Source organism: Phyllostomus discolor, chromosome 6 (assembly GCF_004126475.2).
Source record: "Phyllostomus discolor isolate MPI-MPIP mPhyDis1 chromosome 6, mPhyDis1.pri.v3, whole genome shotgun sequence".
Taxonomy (NCBI): Eukaryota; Metazoa; Chordata; class Mammalia; order Chiroptera; family Phyllostomidae; genus Phyllostomus; species Phyllostomus discolor.
Window position 1 is genome coordinate 76,780,707 of NC_040908.2, and position 19,705 is coordinate 76,800,411.

Genomic DNA, 19,705 nt, shown 5'->3' on the forward strand with positions numbered 1-19,705 from the left:
CTGAGCTTGGTCACAAAATGAAAGAACAAATAAAGGCTACCCAAAGTAAAATAAAGCAAAATATTCAGGGAACCAACAGTGTCAGGAAGGAAACGAGGACTCGAATCAATGGTGTAGAGCAGAAGGAAGAAAGAAACATTCAACCAGATAGAATGAAGAAATAAGAACTCAAAAAAATGAGGAGAGGCTCAGGAACCTCCAGGATACCTTTAAACAATCCAACATCAGAATCATAGGGGTGCCAGAAGGACAAGAGGAAGAGCAAGAAATTGAAAATTTATTTGAAAAAATAATGAAGGAGAACTTCCCCAATTTGGCAAAGGAAACAGACTTCCAGGAAGTCCAGGAAGCTCAGAGAGTCCCAAAGAAGCTGGACCCAAGAAGGAACACACCAAGGCTCAACATTAGCCAAGATTAAAGATAAGGAGAGAATCTTAAAAGCAGCAAGACAAAAGGAGACAGTTATCTACAAAGGAGTGCCTATAAGACTATTGGCTAATTTCTCAAAAGAAACCTTACAGGCAAGAAGGGGCTGGAAAAAAAGTATTTGAAATCATGAAAGGCAAGGACCTACATCCAAGATTACTCTATCCAGCAAAGCTATCAATTAGAATGGATGGGCAAATGAAGTGCTTCCCAGATAAAGCCAAGTTAAAAGAGTTCATCACCAAGCCCTTATTATATGAAATGTTAAAGGGACTTGTCTAAGAAATAGAAGATCAAAAACGATGAACAGTAAAATGGCGACAAACTCACAACTATCAACAAATGAACCTAAAAGAAAAACCAATGAAAACAAATACTAAGCAAACAACTAGAACAGAAACAGAATCAGAGAAATGTACATCACCTGGAGGGTTTTCAGTGGGGAGAGGGAGGGAAGGAAGAGGGAGGGAAAGGTACAGGGAATAAGAAGCGTAACTGGCAGGCATAAAATAGACAGGGAAAGGTTAAGAATGGCATAGGAAACAGAACTCAAAAAACTTATATGTACAACCCATGGACATGGAACAAGGGGGGTGGGGCCTGCAGGAGAGTTGGGGATGCAGAGCACAGATAAAGGGGAAAAAATAGGGAACACTATAATAGCATAATCAATAAAATACTTTAAAAAGGAAATAAAAACAAAAACATCTAATTAAGTCATTTTAAACTACGTATCAGTGAAAAAGGTCTACTAATATTCAATTTCTATAATATATACTTTATAACAACTTAAATATGCACTTTTTCCTCTGTTATCTCTTATTATTACTAACAATTCTTATAAACTCAGTGGCAAGAAAGTAAAATGTAGCCCTGGCTGGCGTAACTCAGTGACTTGAGTGCAGGCTGCAAACCAAAGTGTTGTAGGTTCGATTCCCCGCCAGGGTACATGCTTGCGTTGCAGGCCATAACCCCCAGCAACCACACATTGATGTTTTTCTCTCTCTCTAATCTCCCTCCCTTCCCTCTCTAAAAATAAATAAATAAAATCTTAAAAAAAAAAAAAGTAAAATGTTATTTCAGTTTTAACAATAGTGCTTTTTTTACTGGAAATATACTGTTAAGCATTGTGAGTCTATATCTTTTCACTAATATGTGGGAATAAAAGAAAAAATAAAGTAAAACAACAAAAAATGGGGGAAAATTACATGCAACTTGAGGTAAGACTGAAAAAGCACTACAAAAAAAAAAAGATGAAGAATACCAACTTCCAGATATATCTCAACACAGTGCAACAGATTTTTTACATTAAAGCTACAATTACACCCTGGGTGGTGTGGGTCAGTGTGGATTGAGCACCGCTTGTGAACCAAAGGGTCACAGGTTCAATTCCAGTCTAGGGCATATGACTAGATTGCAGGCCAGGTTCCCAGTAGGAGGTGCTCCAGAGGCAACCACACATTGATGTTTCTCCCTCTCCCTTTCTCCCTCCCTTCCCATCTCTCTAAAAACAAATAATTTTTTTTAAAAAGCTACAATTACATCACTTTATTTACTTTTAAATTCAGAGATGTTTTATCTTCAGTTACGATTAATTTTTCAACCAAAGATGGCCTCTAACACTTATTATTTGTTTGTTGCTACCCTTTTGTCACGTAATTGATAATACTTGTTACATTACGGTACTCATATTTAAAAAAACAACACCTTTTATAACATGAGTAATTGCTTAATCAGTCAATTTGGTAATTACGCTGTTTATATAAATTTGTTTACTATTTTATTTGTGACATCTCTCACATCCATTCTAAAAACTATCTAAAACAAAAGTGAATTAAAATGATCTTCAGGATCTCTTCACCTCTAATTTTGGGCTATGCTTGAAGAAAACTGAGGACAACCTGAATTACAGTAAAACTAAACTTGGAACTTGCTGCTCTAAAATATGGGTAAAAACATACAGAATATCACATCAATTTGTACAAGGAAAACATCTAAGGGGAAAATCATTTTGCATTAGAAAAGCAATTGGGAAAAAGCTAATAAAATATTAAGTGGGACGGGTTGATTTTTAGACAATGAATCAAGAGAAAATACAAAGTTTATTTAAGCAAAGATTCAGGGGGGAGTGGATAACTATCAGACCTATTTAGAGTCCTATAAACAGAAACGGGAGAACGTTATTTAGCCTAGTATAGCAAGTTTATACAAGCAGCAAGAAAACTTAAAAAAAAGTTTGAGCTAAAAATCCAGAAAAGCTACCTGATTACAAGATCTATCAGACTGCTGTACTGTCTCCTGAGAAAGTGACGAGTAGCTACTCTAGAGATACTTAAAATTAGAATGGATAAGATACTAAAAATATCCTCTAAGAGACAAATTCCCACTTGGACACGGTCAGCTTGTTAAGTTATTAAATGAAGGTAGGAAAGAAAAAATAAAGTATGGCAGTAAGACAATAATTTACAGTGAAAAAGTGGGGGACTTGAGAGCCAAAAAGAGCTAGATTAAAATCTTGGGTCTGTACTTTCCAGTTTTATAATCTTGACTTAAACTCTGATTTGCTAGAAGTATAATGGTGATCTGCCCTATGCTGAGTTGAAAACACTGTAAATGCTATAAAATTATAGATTATCAGTTCATACATGAGGGTATTATACTCAAAGGGAACAAAATATCTATAATTTGGCTAATTTTATAATTTATGTTGAAATGCCATTATTTTGAAGACTCTCAATTACTAAAAGAGAACGGAGCAAGCCTTGATATAAAATTTGAAAACATTATCAAAGCCAAGTTTTAAAGAATGAGATCAAATGAAGTTAAATTCCCTATTCCTGAAAATATGGCATGGGTCAATTTCTAGAAGAAATCATATAATAAGAAATATCTCTGGGGGGAAGGGGGGAGGGTTGGGTGGGTGGGCTGGAATGGGAGTAGGGGGGAGAAAACTGTACTTGAACAATGATTAAAATAAAAAAAAATATGGGAAAAAAAAAGAAATATCTCTAGTAACTATGTCAGACAACTATGACATAAAAGAGTTTCTCCAATTTCCTCTGAAAAAAAACCATTCAAGTACCCTGCTGTTTCTGTGACCCATATATTTGGTAGGCAATTCATATCTATTTCTACATGGCTTTTATAAGAGGCAACCATATATGTTTACATAAAGATTTTCCAACTGTTTTCCCTGGAATCACAATGCTCCACAGAAAAATATGGAAAACACACCATATATAAGTTCCATCAATGTATGCCTCAAATTTCATTCTTTCAACTAAAAATTCGAACTTAGTTTTTAAAAAGTCCTACATGTTAACTCAATATTATATACTACATTTAAAAAACTGTAAACCATGAGTGTGTTAAGTGGTATTTCCAGGTTAATATACCTTTATATTGATTCAAATAAAGCTTCCCTTGCCATCTCACTGAATTAATATGAACACCTAATCAATGTGCCATTTATCAGCTTTGTATTTTTTTAAGATTTACTTTGGACTGTACATGTTTCTCACTTAAAACTGAACAAGTGAAAGTACTACTGCATACCTATATGAATTGGAGTTTTACACTGAACTCTTAGAAGAAAAGTCATCACTGGGATCTTGATACCCAATTTCAATTTTGTATTTATCAAATAACTGACTTCATAAGTAAGTATTACAAACAATTCCACCTTGCAGATGACTCAAGCAATCTTTAAAACAGCACAGTTACACTAGTTTTTTGTATTTTTTTAAAATCACAAGCATTATATGGAGATGCTGGCAGAAAAAGTATAATGAGCCCTGGCTGGTGTGACTCAATGGATTGAGTGCCAGCCTGAGAACCAAAAGGTCACCGGTTCAATTCCTGGTCAGACCACATGCCTGGGTTGGGGGCCAGGTCTCCAGTTCGGGGTGTGGGAGAGGCAACCAATCTGTTTCTCTTACACATCAATGTTTCTCTCTTCCTCCCTTCCCCTATCTCTGAAAATAAACAAATAAAATATTTTTTAAAAAGTATCATGAATTAAAATGTTAATTAATGAGTATACGCATATAAAGTCACAGGTTCCCATATTCACTTTTAAAGTTTACTTAAGTTTTAAGCAAGTTTAAAGTTGAACTCAGTGCTAAGAAAATGCCAATGCATTAAAAATCTGTTTATCCATAAATCAAAAAAAAAAAAAAAAAAAACCCTAAATTCAAGACAAGACAAAGGTCCATTTATTTCAAGGAAGACCCTTATAATAAAATCCCGCTTGTATTGTCCCTAAAAAGTCATTGTTCTAAAATCTAGCCTGAAATCATTTACTGAATCCAATGAAAAATCATTCTTTTCTATTTCTCAAAAGAAATTCCAATTGCCAGAGGACACCTAAACTCTCAGGGACAGAAGACAGGAATCTAAAGGCACTGGAAACAATTGTTTTAGGACGCATGCAGTAATCAACGCAAACTGAAAAACAGCAATCAGCTATTTCTACCACTTTTTGAGTGATGATTCTAAAAATTGAAAACTATAGTCCACAGGTCTCACAGGCACTACAAAGCAGGAGAGTGGAAGGTAAGCTGCTTTTGTGTGTGTGTGTGTGTGTGTATACACACACACACACACACACACATTTTTTAAGCTGTTCAGATATACTACATAAAAAAAGGTAGCTACCATAAACATACTTGGGTTTTTAATTAATGACTATGCCTTTTAAAAAGGGGGTGGGAGTTTTGGCAAGTAGATAAAAAGAAGAAAAGAGAATAAATGAATGTGTTAATTTTACTGCAAAATGACAGGACATTAGTTCTGAGTATCCAAAGTGACTAATCAGAGCCTAAACATAGCCGAATTTCATCCTAGCCCCAGCATGCCCCTAACACAAGAAAACCTTATCTTGTTCAGCCGTGTCTCCAGCCACAAACTGGAGAACAGAACAACGCCCAAAACCAGCTAGTGTGATTTCAACTAAGGACAGAGAGACCATGTAGTCAGAAGCACCACAATGAAAAGAACTCTAACTCAGTCAGCTGGTCTAGTGGGTCTGCACACTCTACAAAACAAAGCCAGACCACATAATAATAGTACTTCAAACTTCAAAGTATCTTTAAACAGCTACATCGGCAGTTAATTTGCCAATAGTTCTAGAATCAACAAAATATACCTACAGTACACTGCAGTTAGTGAGAAATGAAAATAAAGGAGACAGGGCTAAGAAGAAGTTAAGGCATCCTGCCACAGAAATCATAGTAAACCAGTATTTTACCCTAACATATATTCAAATCAGAGACAATTACTTTTCTAAAGGGCAAATGGATCCTTGATGTTTAAAGAAAAAGTAATGGTCATGTATGAGTAATTCTTATTAAAAAAAAAACTACTAGTAAATTTCTAAGAAACAGGTATCCATACTGTCTAAGCACTGCTTATTAACTTAAGTGACTTTTAAGTTTTTCTTTTAAAAAATGTGTAAAATCAGGCAGCACTTGAACCAATTCAAGGATATTAATACCCAAACCGATTTGCAGATTCATCTTATACTTAGAATCATCATTTAATCCTTTGGGCCTAGCACAGTGCCTGGCAAAGAACAGGCATTTGTTCGCTACATGCTTATTGTATATTTATATTTCCTCTAACTTATAAAAAGAACACAAATTCCAAGATTTTATTTCCAAGATAATGAAAAGAGTTAAGGAAATCTCTGAGAAGCAAAAAGGAAGAAAGGGCATTACTTGTGGGCTTGTAGGCGTGAGTGGAATGAGTTGATGACTGTACACTGTTTCTACAAAATTAAACACCCCTATTATCGCAATAAAAACTAGCAACATTACATTACCTTCTTGTAAGACTTCTTGTCTACAGGTTCAAGAGTGGGAAAGAACTGAAAAAACCAGTGTAACAATTACCCACACACCCATGAAAGTGATTTCTCAAAAGCAAAACACTTTGAAAACAAAAGGATAACTAGAAATCAAGATAAGCATCGTTCCTATTTATGTTGTGTAATCCCCCCAAAACTGAAAATTATTTCATTTCATTGAAAACTAAATTTTTTTAAATACGCAAACAAAAAATTAATATAGTTTAAATATTTAATGGCATTTTTCAGGTAAATAGTCACTTGACACTGGAAAGCATAAACAGGAAGAGAAAGCTCTGTTTTTGGAGTAGCTGTTATGGTATGATAATGGAATCTGGTCCTTTTAAAATCAACAAATGAGTCTTACAATTTAGGTGAAACTACTATTAGGAAATTCAACTTTTTTCTTCAGGTGCACTACTGTTCCACTTTTCATCAAAGAGCTTTCTTTCTTTGGGCGCCTAATTGAGTTATTTCTTCTTTTTTTCAAATGATGTAATAGTTTGAAGGTTGACTGAAAAAAACAAGCTGAAATCTGGTGAATGAAACAATGTCATAAGTAAATTGAGAAATAAACTGTAGTAAAAGAATTAATATGCTTTTATCACCCAAACTAATATTCAAAAGAATAACTATTAAGAGTAAGGGAACTCCACTTGAATCACAAATGATCTAGCTCAATTCACCAAACACCACCAGGCAATGCAGATAAGTACTATAAAGGTCTCACAGAATAAATCCACCTGCCATGCTTGTACTACAAAATTCCCTTGGTATTTGTATCCCTTAAACACAAATGTTTCTGGAAGATGAAATACTTAAAATGCATTAATTAAAATTAAGCCCCATGATTTTCTCTCACCTTTTTCAAGCCCCTTGATACTGCTCCCAGCAAAAATCTGTGATTTACTAGTAACTTCAACATTCTGGAAAATTATTAAACACTGCGCAGAACACTTAAAAGAGAACAAGTTCATAAATCATTATGCAGCAGTATCAGAATGAAGTTCACAAGTAGAAATTTCTGGAGCGTCTACAGAACTACAAGACAGGAGTAAAACTGATGATGTACCAATACCCAGCGAACTTCAAGCACTGACCTTCACCCAAAATTACCTTCCTCTAGTTCCTGGACAAGTACAGAATCCTAATGCACGCTTCACACACATCATGGTTTTACCTACCCCTTCTCTGAGAATCTGGAGGTAAGTTTCTCTCCAGAAAAAAAAACTACATTTCCAAATTCAATCAACCAAGTAACTGGGCAGCAACCCTAGATTTAATTGCAGAGCTCCTGAACAACCCTTTCTCCTTTGCCTGTCAACTTCACTAGTCAAAGGCAATCACTGAGTTTTCTGCTGGGTCGGGACAAATCCAGGGAGAATAAACGTAGGTTCGTACAAACCTGTCGGTGATAGTAGACTGCGTGCCACTCATTGGGGCCCTTGGCAAGAGGTCCTCCTTTCATTCAACTTGCATTTTACAGTAACACCTCCACCCTACCCCCAATGCTCTGGGACTAGGCCCGACTCTGGAAAGGGCAAAAAAGTCCAACTCAAAACTCCATTCAGTCATCTAGAACGTCCGGTTGAAAGGGATCTAGAAAAGAGGATGTGTGTTGAAGCAAAACAAGTTATCTCCCAAAACAAACCGAGGAGGCCTGCCAGAAGGCAAGTTGTAGAGCTAGAGATAAATCCTCGAGAAAGCGCAGGGAGAAAACTTCGTCACAGAGGCAGTGGGCCAGTCGCAGGGAAGTGGGCCCAGGAGTCCCTCTAGAGCTGGAATAGGATCAACTCGGGGTTCGGCATTCACTCCTCCTCTGCGGTCTTGAGGGCCTGCAAGTTCCCGCCGTCGCCGAACCGGGCCCTCTCGCCTCCTCTTTCTATCTAGGGCTGGCGGGCGCTCGTGGTCGCAGCCTCCGCCGCGTCTCCGGTCGTGCCGCGCCAGGCTCGCGCGGCTCCATGTCCGCGGGCCGGGAGATTTCTGTCCTCTTCCTCGTCACCCCCACCAGGCTTCGTACTCTGGGAAGCAGGGATTCTGGGGATAGGGAGCCTTGCAGCGAGGAGTGACAGGAGTCTGGCCTCTCACCGCTGCAGTCTACAGAACAGTGTTCGGTGGCCCGGACGCTTCCGCAGTCCGCAGAGGTAGCGGCTACGGCTCCTCCCAGTCAAGCGGGTGGGCGGTGATTCTCGCGAGAGGAGAGAGGTTCACTTTCGGCCTAGCCCGGAAAGGCCGGCCGCCGGCGGTGGCTGGGACGGCAGCGGCTGCAGTGATAACTCTGTTCGCAGGGCAGGCTGACCAGGTCCCGAGGCCCTCGAGGGAGCTCCCGCGGCGGGCGGGGAAGGCCGCCTGCCGCAGTGAGTGTCGTAGGACACAGTAGGTGAGGGGCGACACTCGCCGGCGCGCTGACGGGTTCCGGTTCCGGTTTTGTGGTAGCCTCGGCCAGCACTAGCCAGTTCGTACCTTCCCCCGCCGGCTTTTTGGACTCCTTCTCTTAGGCCTCGGGAAGGCGACTCAGCCGGGATCCCTCCGCCCGGGCGTCGGCCTGCGGTCCTGCTGAGGCCACCACCTGTCCGGGTTGAACTGCTGTTCTACTCTTTTCTCAGCGTGGACTCATTCCCCGGTGTCCTGTTTGTGGGCCGAGGGAGGTGAGAATTGTCTCACCTGGGAGCCCCACCCATCAACCCACCGACGCCCGGAAGGCGTGGGACTGTCAAGAGACCTGTACTTTTGAGTTAGCTTTAACTAGAGACTGCCAAAGAGCACTCCTGCTATACCGAGAATTTCAGGATGAGCAGCTCTAGTCCTAGAAACTTGTATTCTTTATTAAGGGAATGGAATTGTTCTCCTTACTCTCTGCTAATACTTACAGGCTGCTTTTGACCAATGGAAACGACCTCAAGTCCAGGTGCCTGGACACTGTCCTTTACTCTGAAGCAAACCCCAGCAAAGAGAAGCTTTTGCCTTGGCCGACTCACTTGGGGCATCTGCTGATCTCGTCCCATGACTGAGGCCTCTATACCCAAGTCCTAGCTGCTGGGGAGGATTGGAGGGCGGTGGTGTGTAGGGGTGGGGAGAAAGAAAGTTGAGAGTTGGAGCCAGGAGTTCTTGGTAAAAATATTGCTTTGGCAAAAGCAAATGTATTATTTGCCAAATTAATAAAGCATGTTGCTTTTCACAGCGACTTAAGGAGCTTGCTGTGGAAATAAATGGGAGTAGAAAATAAGGAATATCCAGTAAATGGCAATGCAGTTCTCTCTCAAGAGTTCGCAACTTGTTCGGGTCCCTGTCCCCGTCCCCCCCCCCCCCCCCCCCCCCCCCCCCGCACCGGCTAGATTTAGATATCCATCTAGTTTCGTAATTGCATAATTAGGTATGGTAACTATTTAAGTACCACATACAATATAGTTACTTCCCTCTGCAAATATCTGGAGCGGCTATACTTTTATCTGCATTTTTTCAGACTTTGGAGTTTAAACCCATGCTGATGGGTACGGGACCACAACCTTTTTGTGGAAATCCAAGTGGCAAAACAAATCTAGTAAACAGTGGATGTGGAGAGGGAAACTATTATTTCTTAAAAATGCTGTTTCTAAGTCAGTCGCCAACAATTCATGAAAAGATCGTATCCCTGAATAGTGTATGAACTAAGGCTGACGTTTAGGAGGGTTTTAAAAAAAAGGAAAAGATAAACAGAGGCCGAAGATGACTCTTTATTACTTGTTTGTTTGTTTTTTTAATTCAGAGCACAGCTAGCTAAATGTTTATTTTGGGAAAGAATGGGGAATTAAGGTTCCAAGTCACTTTCCTAATAATCAGACCAGGACACATTGCCACCTGCTGGTGTATCCTAGCATGACAATTCTATCCTGAAGACACTTGAATTGCTTATTTTATACATATAACTGGAAAGGGTTCCATCCATCTACATACAGTGACCAAAATGCAAACCTTATCACCAAACTTGTATCTTTATTATTCATACTAAATTTATTTATACCCTGTCCTAATAATTTTTCAGTGTAAGTATCAAGTTAATTGGGCCCAATGACTCATCAAATCATGCATTTTAAAAATGAGTTCCTTTCTTCCCTCAAAAATGCCTCACTACTTGAGCTTCAGGAATAAAACAAACAGGGAAAGTTTCCAGGCTCACCTTCTTTTCCTTGCATACAAAACTTCTTGGCAAACTGCTTTTAAGATTTTTCCAAAGTTAAACACACAGAGTTCTAGCCATGGGCCTTTGCTATGGGAAAGTTTCAGAAAATGGTAGGCAAAGGATTTAATTAAGCCAGTTGTTACTCATTCCAGAACCATTTTTTAAGTAATGAAAATCTCTGTATTCACCCACAAATCTCTAATGGTAAAAATGTCCTGAAAGCTTCCTTACAGGTGTTGGTAGCCCTAAACTGTTCTAAAGGTTCTATCTATATAATCCCTTCAGAAAGTCATATTCTCAATCCTCATCCATTCTTTCAACATGCTTCTTGAGCACCTCCTATGTGTCTAAGACTGTACTAGGCATTGGAAGTACAGTTTTGAAGAGAGCCAAAGGCCCTGATTTCATGGAGCCCACTCAACATCATTTTGAAGGCAACTACCCAAATGGGGCAAAATAAGAAAGAAATTGAGTTCTTCCTCTTTTTTGCCAAACTATTTCTAGTAGGTAGATTTCTGTTCCAAAAACTAAAGAGTATTAGGAATAGTTGTTGATAAGCAGGAGGTAAGAGATATTTTACTGATAAGTGTAAACATGGTTCAACATTTCTATAGGCCAAACATTTTTTTAACCTTTTGGCAAAACCACAACAAAGATATAAAGGCAAACTCTGGATTGGTAAAAAGTTGTTTATTTTTATAAAACAGTAAAAGTCATTGAAATATAAATTCTCTTGAGCAGTGTTAATTATCACATAGTAATCCAAATGCAAATGAGTACTCCATTTTATCTGTTAATTAGCCTTCATTTACCAGTGATGTGAAAACTCAGCATCTTAACTGCTGGTAATCTTCATTTCACATTTTGCTTTCAGAGAGATTCCTTCATAGTTATTATCTACAACATCAAGAAAAGCTGAAATGAGGAATTCTGCTTCCCTTATCATTCTTCAGGTTTCTCAAAATTCAACAGACCTATATATGTTGATATGAAAGTACCCAAAAACAAAGATCTGCAGTCCCCAGTCTCTTCACTGCTGAGGAGTAAGGAGAAAAGAATTAGTACCAAATTAAGCCTATTCATTTGGTATGGAACAAGTTGAACTGTGCCAAAATTTAAGCCAGCATTTTTTTTTTTTAGAGCTCATGTGCCAAGCTACTTTTTTGCTAGGCTTTTATTAAAATCAGCATTCCCCAGCATCCTACTTTGACTGCAGTGTTTTTAGAAAGAAACTATCCAGCATTTTAGAGATACTGATCATAACAAAAAAGATATGCAGATTTACCGTCAGATTATGTCCATGTCCAGTAAAACTCTTTAACCAAATGACACTCATTTTTAAAAGACCCACTATAAACAAGCAAAACAGAACCAGACACATGGAAACAAGGAACAAACTGACAGTGACCAGAGGGGAGGGAGATAAAGGGAGAAAGAAGGGGAAGGGGCAAGCCAAGGAACACAAATAGAGGACTCATGGGCACAGACAATGGAGGGAGATTGACTGTGGGGGTGAGGGGTGGGGATGGGGCAGGGGAGAGAGCAATGGGAAAGAAGGTGGGACAACTGTAACTAAACAACAATAAAAAATAAAATAAATGCACCGGGAAGGATTACCCAAAGAAGTGATATCTAGATGGGATAAAATGTATTTTCCTATCATTTGCTGCTTCAGGCTACAATAAAAAATAAACATGTTTCTTTTGTAATAAAACATTTTAAAAGGCAAAAAAAATCCACTGTTAACATGCCTTTAAAGTGCTTTGCCTGGTTCACCTATGAATACATGGTTCCAACCACTCTGCTATGTATGGCCACTGTCATCTATTCTCAAAAACTTGCATAAGGTTAATATTGCCACTGACCTTCACTCTTGACTTCAGTAGCCCACTTGCTCACCAACAAAGCTAATCGATAACCACTGATCTGAATAACAAACAGCAAAGATATAAATAATGCTTTACTTTTTCATAAAAGCCCTACATTAAAGATCTTCACTAATGAGATGCTAGATAATGTCTCTATGAAATATACAATGGGGTATTGCATTCACAAGAGGATTTGCACTGAGGCAAAGGATAAAAATAAGTGACCTCCCGAAATGATTGGGCATGTGATTAGCAAAATTCTGTAAAAGAACCCAGGAATTCTTGATTTCAAACCTTGTTCTAAGCTTATATTCTTGCTTTTCCTAGGTGAGATTAGAGAAAAATCTTCCTCAAAAAAATGTTTTTCCTTCATCGATGGGCTTTGTCATATTTTGTCCACAGATGGTACCTTTTCCAGAGAAAAGAACAGAGGACTAAAAGGGAATGTATCCAAAAGCAAGCTTCCTAGGGACAACAGGACCCAGAGTCACCACAAACTAGAAGGAATGTAATTCTGATTTATTCAAACTACCACTGATTAATTTCACTTTCTACAACCATACCACTTTAGAAGTTAGTCTTAATACTAGTATGTGTTCCATTTGAAAACTGACCAATAAATTTAGTTCTTTTTTGATATCTAAGTTTGTTAGATAAGCATGGTTCCATAACATGGTTATTATATTCCCAACCTGGTTCCCATGGCTAACTTTACCCAATCCATTAACTGGAGTAAACCTCAACTAGTGTGTCTTGAGATGTCCATTATGTTTCAGTTGCTGGTTTACACTCCACCTGCTTCTCCAGGCATGGTACTTCTTGATGCTTTTCTTCCATGCAAAGCGCCAGATGCTTAACATAAAACACCAGGACACAGTGTACATGGCTATGCCCCCAGCCTTCATAAACCACTTGGGCTTGGGTGAGACTATTTCACAGAAAAGGAGGTGAGCTCCTAAGCCAATCCTCACCCCAGTGAACAGAGCCACAAAGAGGAAGTCCACCACATCTCCAATGAAACTGTGGTAGTAGCCGGTTTCACGAAGAAACCAGCGTATCTGTAACAAGGGGTTTGTAATCTCACTTCCAAAGAGGACTGCATTGACCTCTGTGCCTGACTCTCCAAGCACCAGGGCCAAGATGATGCCCCAGATACTCAGAATGTGGTGAGCCAACATCAGGGAACCCTCAGACTGGAAGTAGATGCACCAGCCCAAGTCAAAGACGAAGTAGCCCAAGGTGACACACAGAACATATACTTGGAGAGGTGTATTGGGTGAGCCTGAAATAAACCAAGACAGAAACAAATTGAGTGACTAGGGATGGTGCTGCCTTACACAGGGATCCTATGTTATTGTCTCTCAAATCTTTAAGATTTTATTTGTTTATTTTTAGAGAGGGCAAGGGAGGGAGACAGAGAGGGAGAGAAACATCAATGTGTGATTGATTGCCTCTCTTGTGCACCCTACTGGGGGTCTGGCCTGCAACCCAGGCATGTGCTGTAGACTGGGAACTGAACTGGTGACCCTTTGGTTTACAGGCTGACACTCAATCCACTGAGCCACACCAGCCAGGGCTGAAACCTTTTTTAAAGCATTGAAATAGAAAACATTGGTGATCACATGCTTTTTTAATGACAACCAAAGAAATACTAAATCTAAAATCATGGTCTTCAGGTTCAATTCCCAGTCAGGGCACATGCCTGGATTGCAGGCCACATCCCCAGTGGGGGCCACATGAGAGGCAACCACACATTGATGTTTCTCTCTCTCTCTTCCTCCCTTCCCTTCTAAAAATAAATAAATAATATCTTTAAAAAAATAATAAAATAAAATCATGGTCTTTATCAAACCAAACAATGTTACGGGTCCCAGAATATGCTGTTCTGATGAATTAGATTTCAATAATTGATTTGAACACCAACCATGATTTTAGTACCCTCTCTATGTAGCAGCATAAAATTGAATTATTTTGTTCATTCAATTAAAATCCTACAAAGTTCCTTTCTCTTTTAACAGCTAAAAATCTATTTCCAAAGCTTTTAATTATCCTGTTTTGAATGTCAGATTAACTTCATAATTTACCGAGTTAAATTTAACCCTAACCCATCTTAAAAGTGGACTTTGGAAAGAACTTCAGAAATTTGTGTGTTACATGTCCAAGAACATAGGGTGCAAAGGTCTGACGTGTTCAGATCCAGCTTAAAAGTTGCCTTTATATCAGTTTGACAGTTTAGAGGGAAACTCAGTTCAATATAGACATCTAAGAAAATTTTTTAGAAAAGAGTCTAAGGTATTTTTAAAAATCTTATTCTAGGGGACTTATGGACTGAACTATGTCACCACAAAATTCGTATATTGAATGTGGTGACCCTAACCCCCAGTACCTCAGAATGTGACTGTATTTGGAAATAAGACCTTTAAAGAGGTAATTAATTTAAAATTGGGTTGTTGTGGGCCCTAATCCCATGTGATTGGTGTCTTTATAAAACAAGGAGATTAGGACAGAAGCACACAATAAAAGGGAAGGCCATATAAGGACACAGTAAGAAAGGCAGCTGACCAAGCAAAGTGGCGAAGCCTCAGAAGAAACCAAACCAGACAACACCTTACTCTTGGATTTCTAGCCTCCAAAACTGTTTAAAAAATTCTGTTGTTTAAGCTACCCAGTTTGTAGTATTTTGTTATGGCAGCCCCAGCAAACTAATACAGGGGGATACAATTTTCGTATCCTAAGAAAGTAACACTTGTATATCTAGCAGGTGTTCTAGAAAAATTAATATAGCTGCCCCAAATAATGAGGCATTGGTTAAATAAATGATGGTAAATACATACAACACAAAATTATTTAATAGTTAAGAAGAAAAAGGAAGATCTACATACATAAACATGAAAAGATGATATTGTTTGAATATACAATCAAGTAAAAATTGCAGGTAACCAAAAAGTACATATTATACAGTTCATTTGTGTCTTTTTGGAGGTGGTGGAAAATACTGATATTGGCTTTATGTTTTGTACATTTTGATTGATTACATTATAAGAAGCATTTAAATTTTGTTTTAAAGGTAGAACTATGAAAAGCAGAAGCAGTAGGTGACATAGACAACGTCAGAGTTAACAATGAATGAAGACTATCAATACAAATTATAACCAGTTTTCAATATTCTTTGATATTGTACAAATTATCTGAAAAAGTCCTATCCTTCTAAGACTTCCCCCATTATAAATCCCTTTGGGAAAAATCCTCTGTCTCCCACCTACCTGGGTAGGTAAAAGGCCAAGGGCCATCAATGAAGCCAATATAAGCTGAGAGACTTATAGAGAGGACTCCATGGGCAAACGTAACCAGCCGGCAGCTCCACTCATAACTTCGGTGCTTATTCACATAGCAGAAAGAAATGTAGAGGGAGAGCCAGCCCCCCAGGCTGCCCAGCACCTGCAGACACAGAGCTAATGCCATCCTATGATGAAAAGACTGAAACAAACAAAAAAAAAACAACAAAAAAAGGATGTACCCTGTGAAAACAGCATTGGGTTCATTTATGTATAATCTTCATCTCTACTATAGAATAGTACAAAAATATTGCCTTCATTGAAGTAGTGCTTCTTTACAGCCAAGACTCTTCTATTTGTGTGGCTGCATTTCTGACTCCATAATCCTCAGAGATAACATGTTGGCAACAGGTAGATGCTGTAACCTGAAAACCAGGAATTGCATTCTGAGTTAGTTGACTGTCTAATATAATACATTGTTATAAGTAAATGTCAATAATAACCTCTCAGTGATGACTGACCCTGGACACTGATATGTAAGTAATATATGTAATATGTAACAATGCATGTATTAGATATTGTGTTCACATTTCAAAAATCCCAATAAGAAGCTGTCATGAAAATACACCACCACCAGTTGTGGTCTCTGCTAGAGCTCATATGACACATGGCAGTTTAGCATGGTTTTAAACTGATATAAAACTGAAGTTTGGATTTGGGTTATGAGTTTATCAGTGAAAATCAAAATTTGAGGTGAACCTAAATACAGAATTAAAAAGAATTCAGATATTTGGGAAGGGAAAATATTCTTGTTCTATTTAGTTCTGAAATTCAACTCAAAGAATGACAAAGGGGGAAGCAGGGTTTTGAGGTATTGCACAAGTACAAAGTTTTTGTTGAGATATAAAAATGTCTTTAAGATAATTATTTAATTGAAAATGAAACAGAAAACTACACTTTGGAATTTTGACTGGTGATAAAGATGTTAGGACAAGAATGACTGTAACTAAGTCAATTTAGTCACACAGGACTAAAATCTAAAAATAACCAAGATTTTACTATTAATATCACTAGCTCCTCTATTAAAAATAGAAGTTAAAAAGTCAAAAACATTTCGGATATCACTCTCATCTCAGCAGGAATTTTCTGCATGGCTACACTTATTGCTCAATCCTACTCTGACAAGTGAAATAGTATCTGTGGTCCAACACATTCCAATATACAAGCCACTCCCAAGAATGCTATCCAGAGAAAGCTTTAGCAAGGTCAAATTTTGAAACAGCTTTCATCTGAAATCAGATTTCTACTCAAGAAAACAGTAGGTGTGATTCATAGACCCAAGTTCTTTCTCTGTCCTTAACTAGCCAATAAGAGTGTGTGGGCAAATCTTTAACCTCTTGAGCCTCAGTTTAAAAAATAAGTTTTTTAAAAAGGAAGAGAGAAAAGAAAAAAAATTGAAATACCATACGATTTTACTTACACGTGGAAACTAAAGAACAAAATAAATGAACAAACAGAAACTGACTCATAGGTACAGAGAGCAAACTGATGGTTGCCGTATGAAAGGGAGGTTGGGGGCTGAGTGAAAAAAGTAAAGGGATTAAGAAGTACAAATTGGTAGTTAGAAAATGGTCACAGGGATGTAAAGTATAGCATAGGGAATACAGTTTATAATATTGTTATAATTATGTATGGTGCCAAATGGGTACTAGACTATGTTCAGGGGGGAGCACTTTGTAAATTATATTACTGTCTAACTATAGTGCTGCACATCTGAAACTAATATAATAATACTGAATGTCAAATGTAACTGAATTTTTTTTAAAAAATTGACATTAAAAAAGAGAAAAAATAAGTCTATAATTCAGTCCAGTTCTGCGTTTAATTTGGTAAAACATTTAGGCCAATTTGCAGAGTAAGAACCAGAGATGCAACGTACCCTGATTGAAAACCACACTCTCTTACTTCCTTTTAAAGGCCAGGGTCACCCGCCAGTAATGTGGATCTGCTCATTTGGATATACTGATTAGTATTTTTAGAGTCCTCTTCTCTGAATCCTAATTCCTTGGCAGAGCAGAGGAAACAGTAGACCTTTTACAAATACTTAAACAAAAGAACAGACAGATGTAAGTGGCAGATACAACTCTGTGACCTTGGGAAAAGTCACTCCATCTCTGGGATTCAGCTTTTTATCTTGGGTGAATGAATGGGGAGTACTTAGATGGCTGTTCCAGCTTAGAATTTCATGTCTCCTGCCTCCTCACTAGCACAGAGCGGGCACTCCTGGCTCTGGGCCTAGGTGCAGGCGTGGCAGGGGCGAGAAGCGAGCTGGGCGCCTGGCAGGCACTGCAACCCCATCTCCCTGGGTCCGGCCTACCGACTTCAGGCCACGCCCGGCCCCAGCGCACAGGAACCGGACCATCTGGCCAGCTTCTCAAGCGACCCAGCCGGATGCAGAAGTCTCGGCGCCCAAAGGCTGAATGAAGCCGCCCCCCCCCCCCGCCCCCTCCCAGAAGCTAGGTCATCTCCCGGCCTCTTTACCCACCAGCGGGCGGGACAGGCCGTGTCAACTGCGACCAAAGCACAGCTCGGCGGCCCTAGCGGGCAGTTTTGCGCCACGTTGTTACCTGACCAAGCGAACCGGGAAACCTGGGGCGCCTGGGCTCTGGAGCTCAGGGCCGGGATTCCTGGGGCAGGAAGCAGCGGTGAGAAGGAAAGAGGATGAGGCTCTGACAGCTGAGGAGCCTGAGGCCTGGGGGCACCTGGTGGCTGGGAGGACGGAGCGCACAGCCACAGCTAGGCCAGGGACGTTCCGAAAATGAGGGAAGTGTCTTGCTTCGCCAACGGCTAGGCTGAAGGGTGGGATGAAATGATGTGGGGTTTTGGTAATTTAGTGGAGATGTAAGACCTGCAGGCTGTTGCTCTTGCTTATTTGTTTGTTGTCCTTTTGTTTTAATAATTATCTATTCCCCCACCCCTCCCCATGGTGGAACAGTCCATCCAATAAACAGTTGTTGAGCACCTATTGTATGCTGGCATCCCTTCTAGGCACTCTGGAGATGCAAGACATAGTCCCTGCCTTCATGCTAGAGTCCAAGTTGTGAAACAAGCACACAAATAACTAATTTTAGAAAAGTGCTCAGGACTGGAAATTAGAAGTTATTCTCATTTCAGCCCTGTCACCAACTTGCCATTACAGTATGACATAAGAATAAACCTGGCTTGATTACTGAGTGTGTGTCTTTGATCAAGTTACCTAACTTTTCTGTACCTCTGTTTTCTCATCCATATTTAAGGCATAGTAAAAATAGCTATCTCATTAGGTATTGTGAGAATTTTACACACCTTACATGTGTAAAGTGCTTATAACAATATCTGGCACTTGGAAATCACTATGTAAATGTTAATTATTTTTGTTATGTCACTTTGGGTAAATCCTTTCTCTTTTCTGGATTTAATACCAAGGAAATTAAATGTGAAGAGACGGCCAAACATAAGTAGAGAGACGCAAATGCAGTAAAGAGGGCATTTGGCTTGATCAGCACAGGCAATGATCGGGTCCTGATAGTCTCAGACATTCATAAAAGCAGAAGCCCTTGAGCAGAGGTGTGAGCCTTTAGGCTAGGTCCAGGTAATAGTAAATAGTAAATAGTCTCATTTTAGTCATTTGTCTTGCCGACCATTCAAGAGTTAAGGATTTCAGTATTTTCATCTTTGTTTCCCATGAACCCCGTATGAGGCATGTTCAATAAATGTTTGCTGGTTGAATGAATAGTAAATGAACTTCAAAGAGTATATTGGGAACATATTGTGGCTCCTAAATCTTATTGATTATGTATACCCCTTGGAAAGTGTTTTTAAAATACCCTTTGTGCAGGCCTTGAAGATTATGATTTAGTAGGCCTGGAGTGGAGCCTAGGAATCTGTATCTTTTAAAACCTGCTCACAGGGTCAGTGAGATGGTTAGTGATATATAAGAACCATTGCTGTTAGAGGACCTTAAATAGCTGATGCCAGCCTAAGATGCCAGGCTGAATCATCTTATTATGTGAATAACAGGAAACCTGCAATGTTATTGGGCCAAAAATTAATTTTATCGTGTTCTCCATGCCCTCCGTGGGGCATGCCTCCG

General features: G+C 39.2%; 2 protein-coding genes across 12 annotated transcripts in view; both read right to left on the reverse strand.

The window, feature by feature from the left end:
• Window positions 1-8,464, reverse strand: part of ARHGEF12 (Rho guanine nucleotide exchange factor 12) — a 220,213-nt gene extending 211,749 nt beyond the window's left edge. For 5 of the 8 annotated variants that reach the window (XM_036028374.1, XM_036028380.1, XM_036028378.1 and 2 more), the window contains exon 1: window positions 7,677-8,463. In XM_036028374.1, coding sequence (XP_035884267.1) covers window positions 7,677-7,708 — 32 coding nt within the window. In that variant the 5' untranslated portion in view covers window positions 7,709-8,463. Of the gene's footprint in view, window positions 1-7,676 lie in introns of all 8 variants that reach the window. The other 3 variants (XM_036028379.1, XM_036028377.1, XM_036028373.1) reach the window with 1 other exon arrangement.
• Window positions 8,465-11,104: 2,640 nt separating this feature from the next.
• TLCD5 (TLC domain containing 5) lies at window positions 11,105-18,475 on the reverse strand. 4 transcript variants are annotated; one of them, XM_028517425.2, is made up of 4 exons: window positions 18,201-18,472; window positions 15,888-15,998; window positions 15,562-15,775; window positions 11,105-13,580 (listed from the first exon to the last, which is right to left on the reverse strand). In XM_028517425.2, exons 2-4 carry the CDS (start codon window positions 15,891-15,893, stop codon window positions 13,042-13,044), a joined length of 759 nt encoding a protein of 252 aa, XP_028373226.1. In that variant the 5' UTR covers window positions 15,894-15,998; window positions 18,201-18,472; the 3' UTR covers window positions 11,105-13,041. The 4 variants fall into 4 exon arrangements, with proteins under 4 accessions (XP_028373226.1, XP_035884275.1, XP_028373228.1 ...); XM_036028382.1 differs by having other exon boundaries at window positions 12,558-13,580; window positions 18,119-18,472; XM_028517427.2 differs by lacking the exon at window positions 15,888-15,998 and having other exon boundaries at window positions 12,558-13,580; window positions 18,201-18,475.
• Between the last annotated feature and the right edge of the window lie 1,230 nt (window positions 18,476-19,705).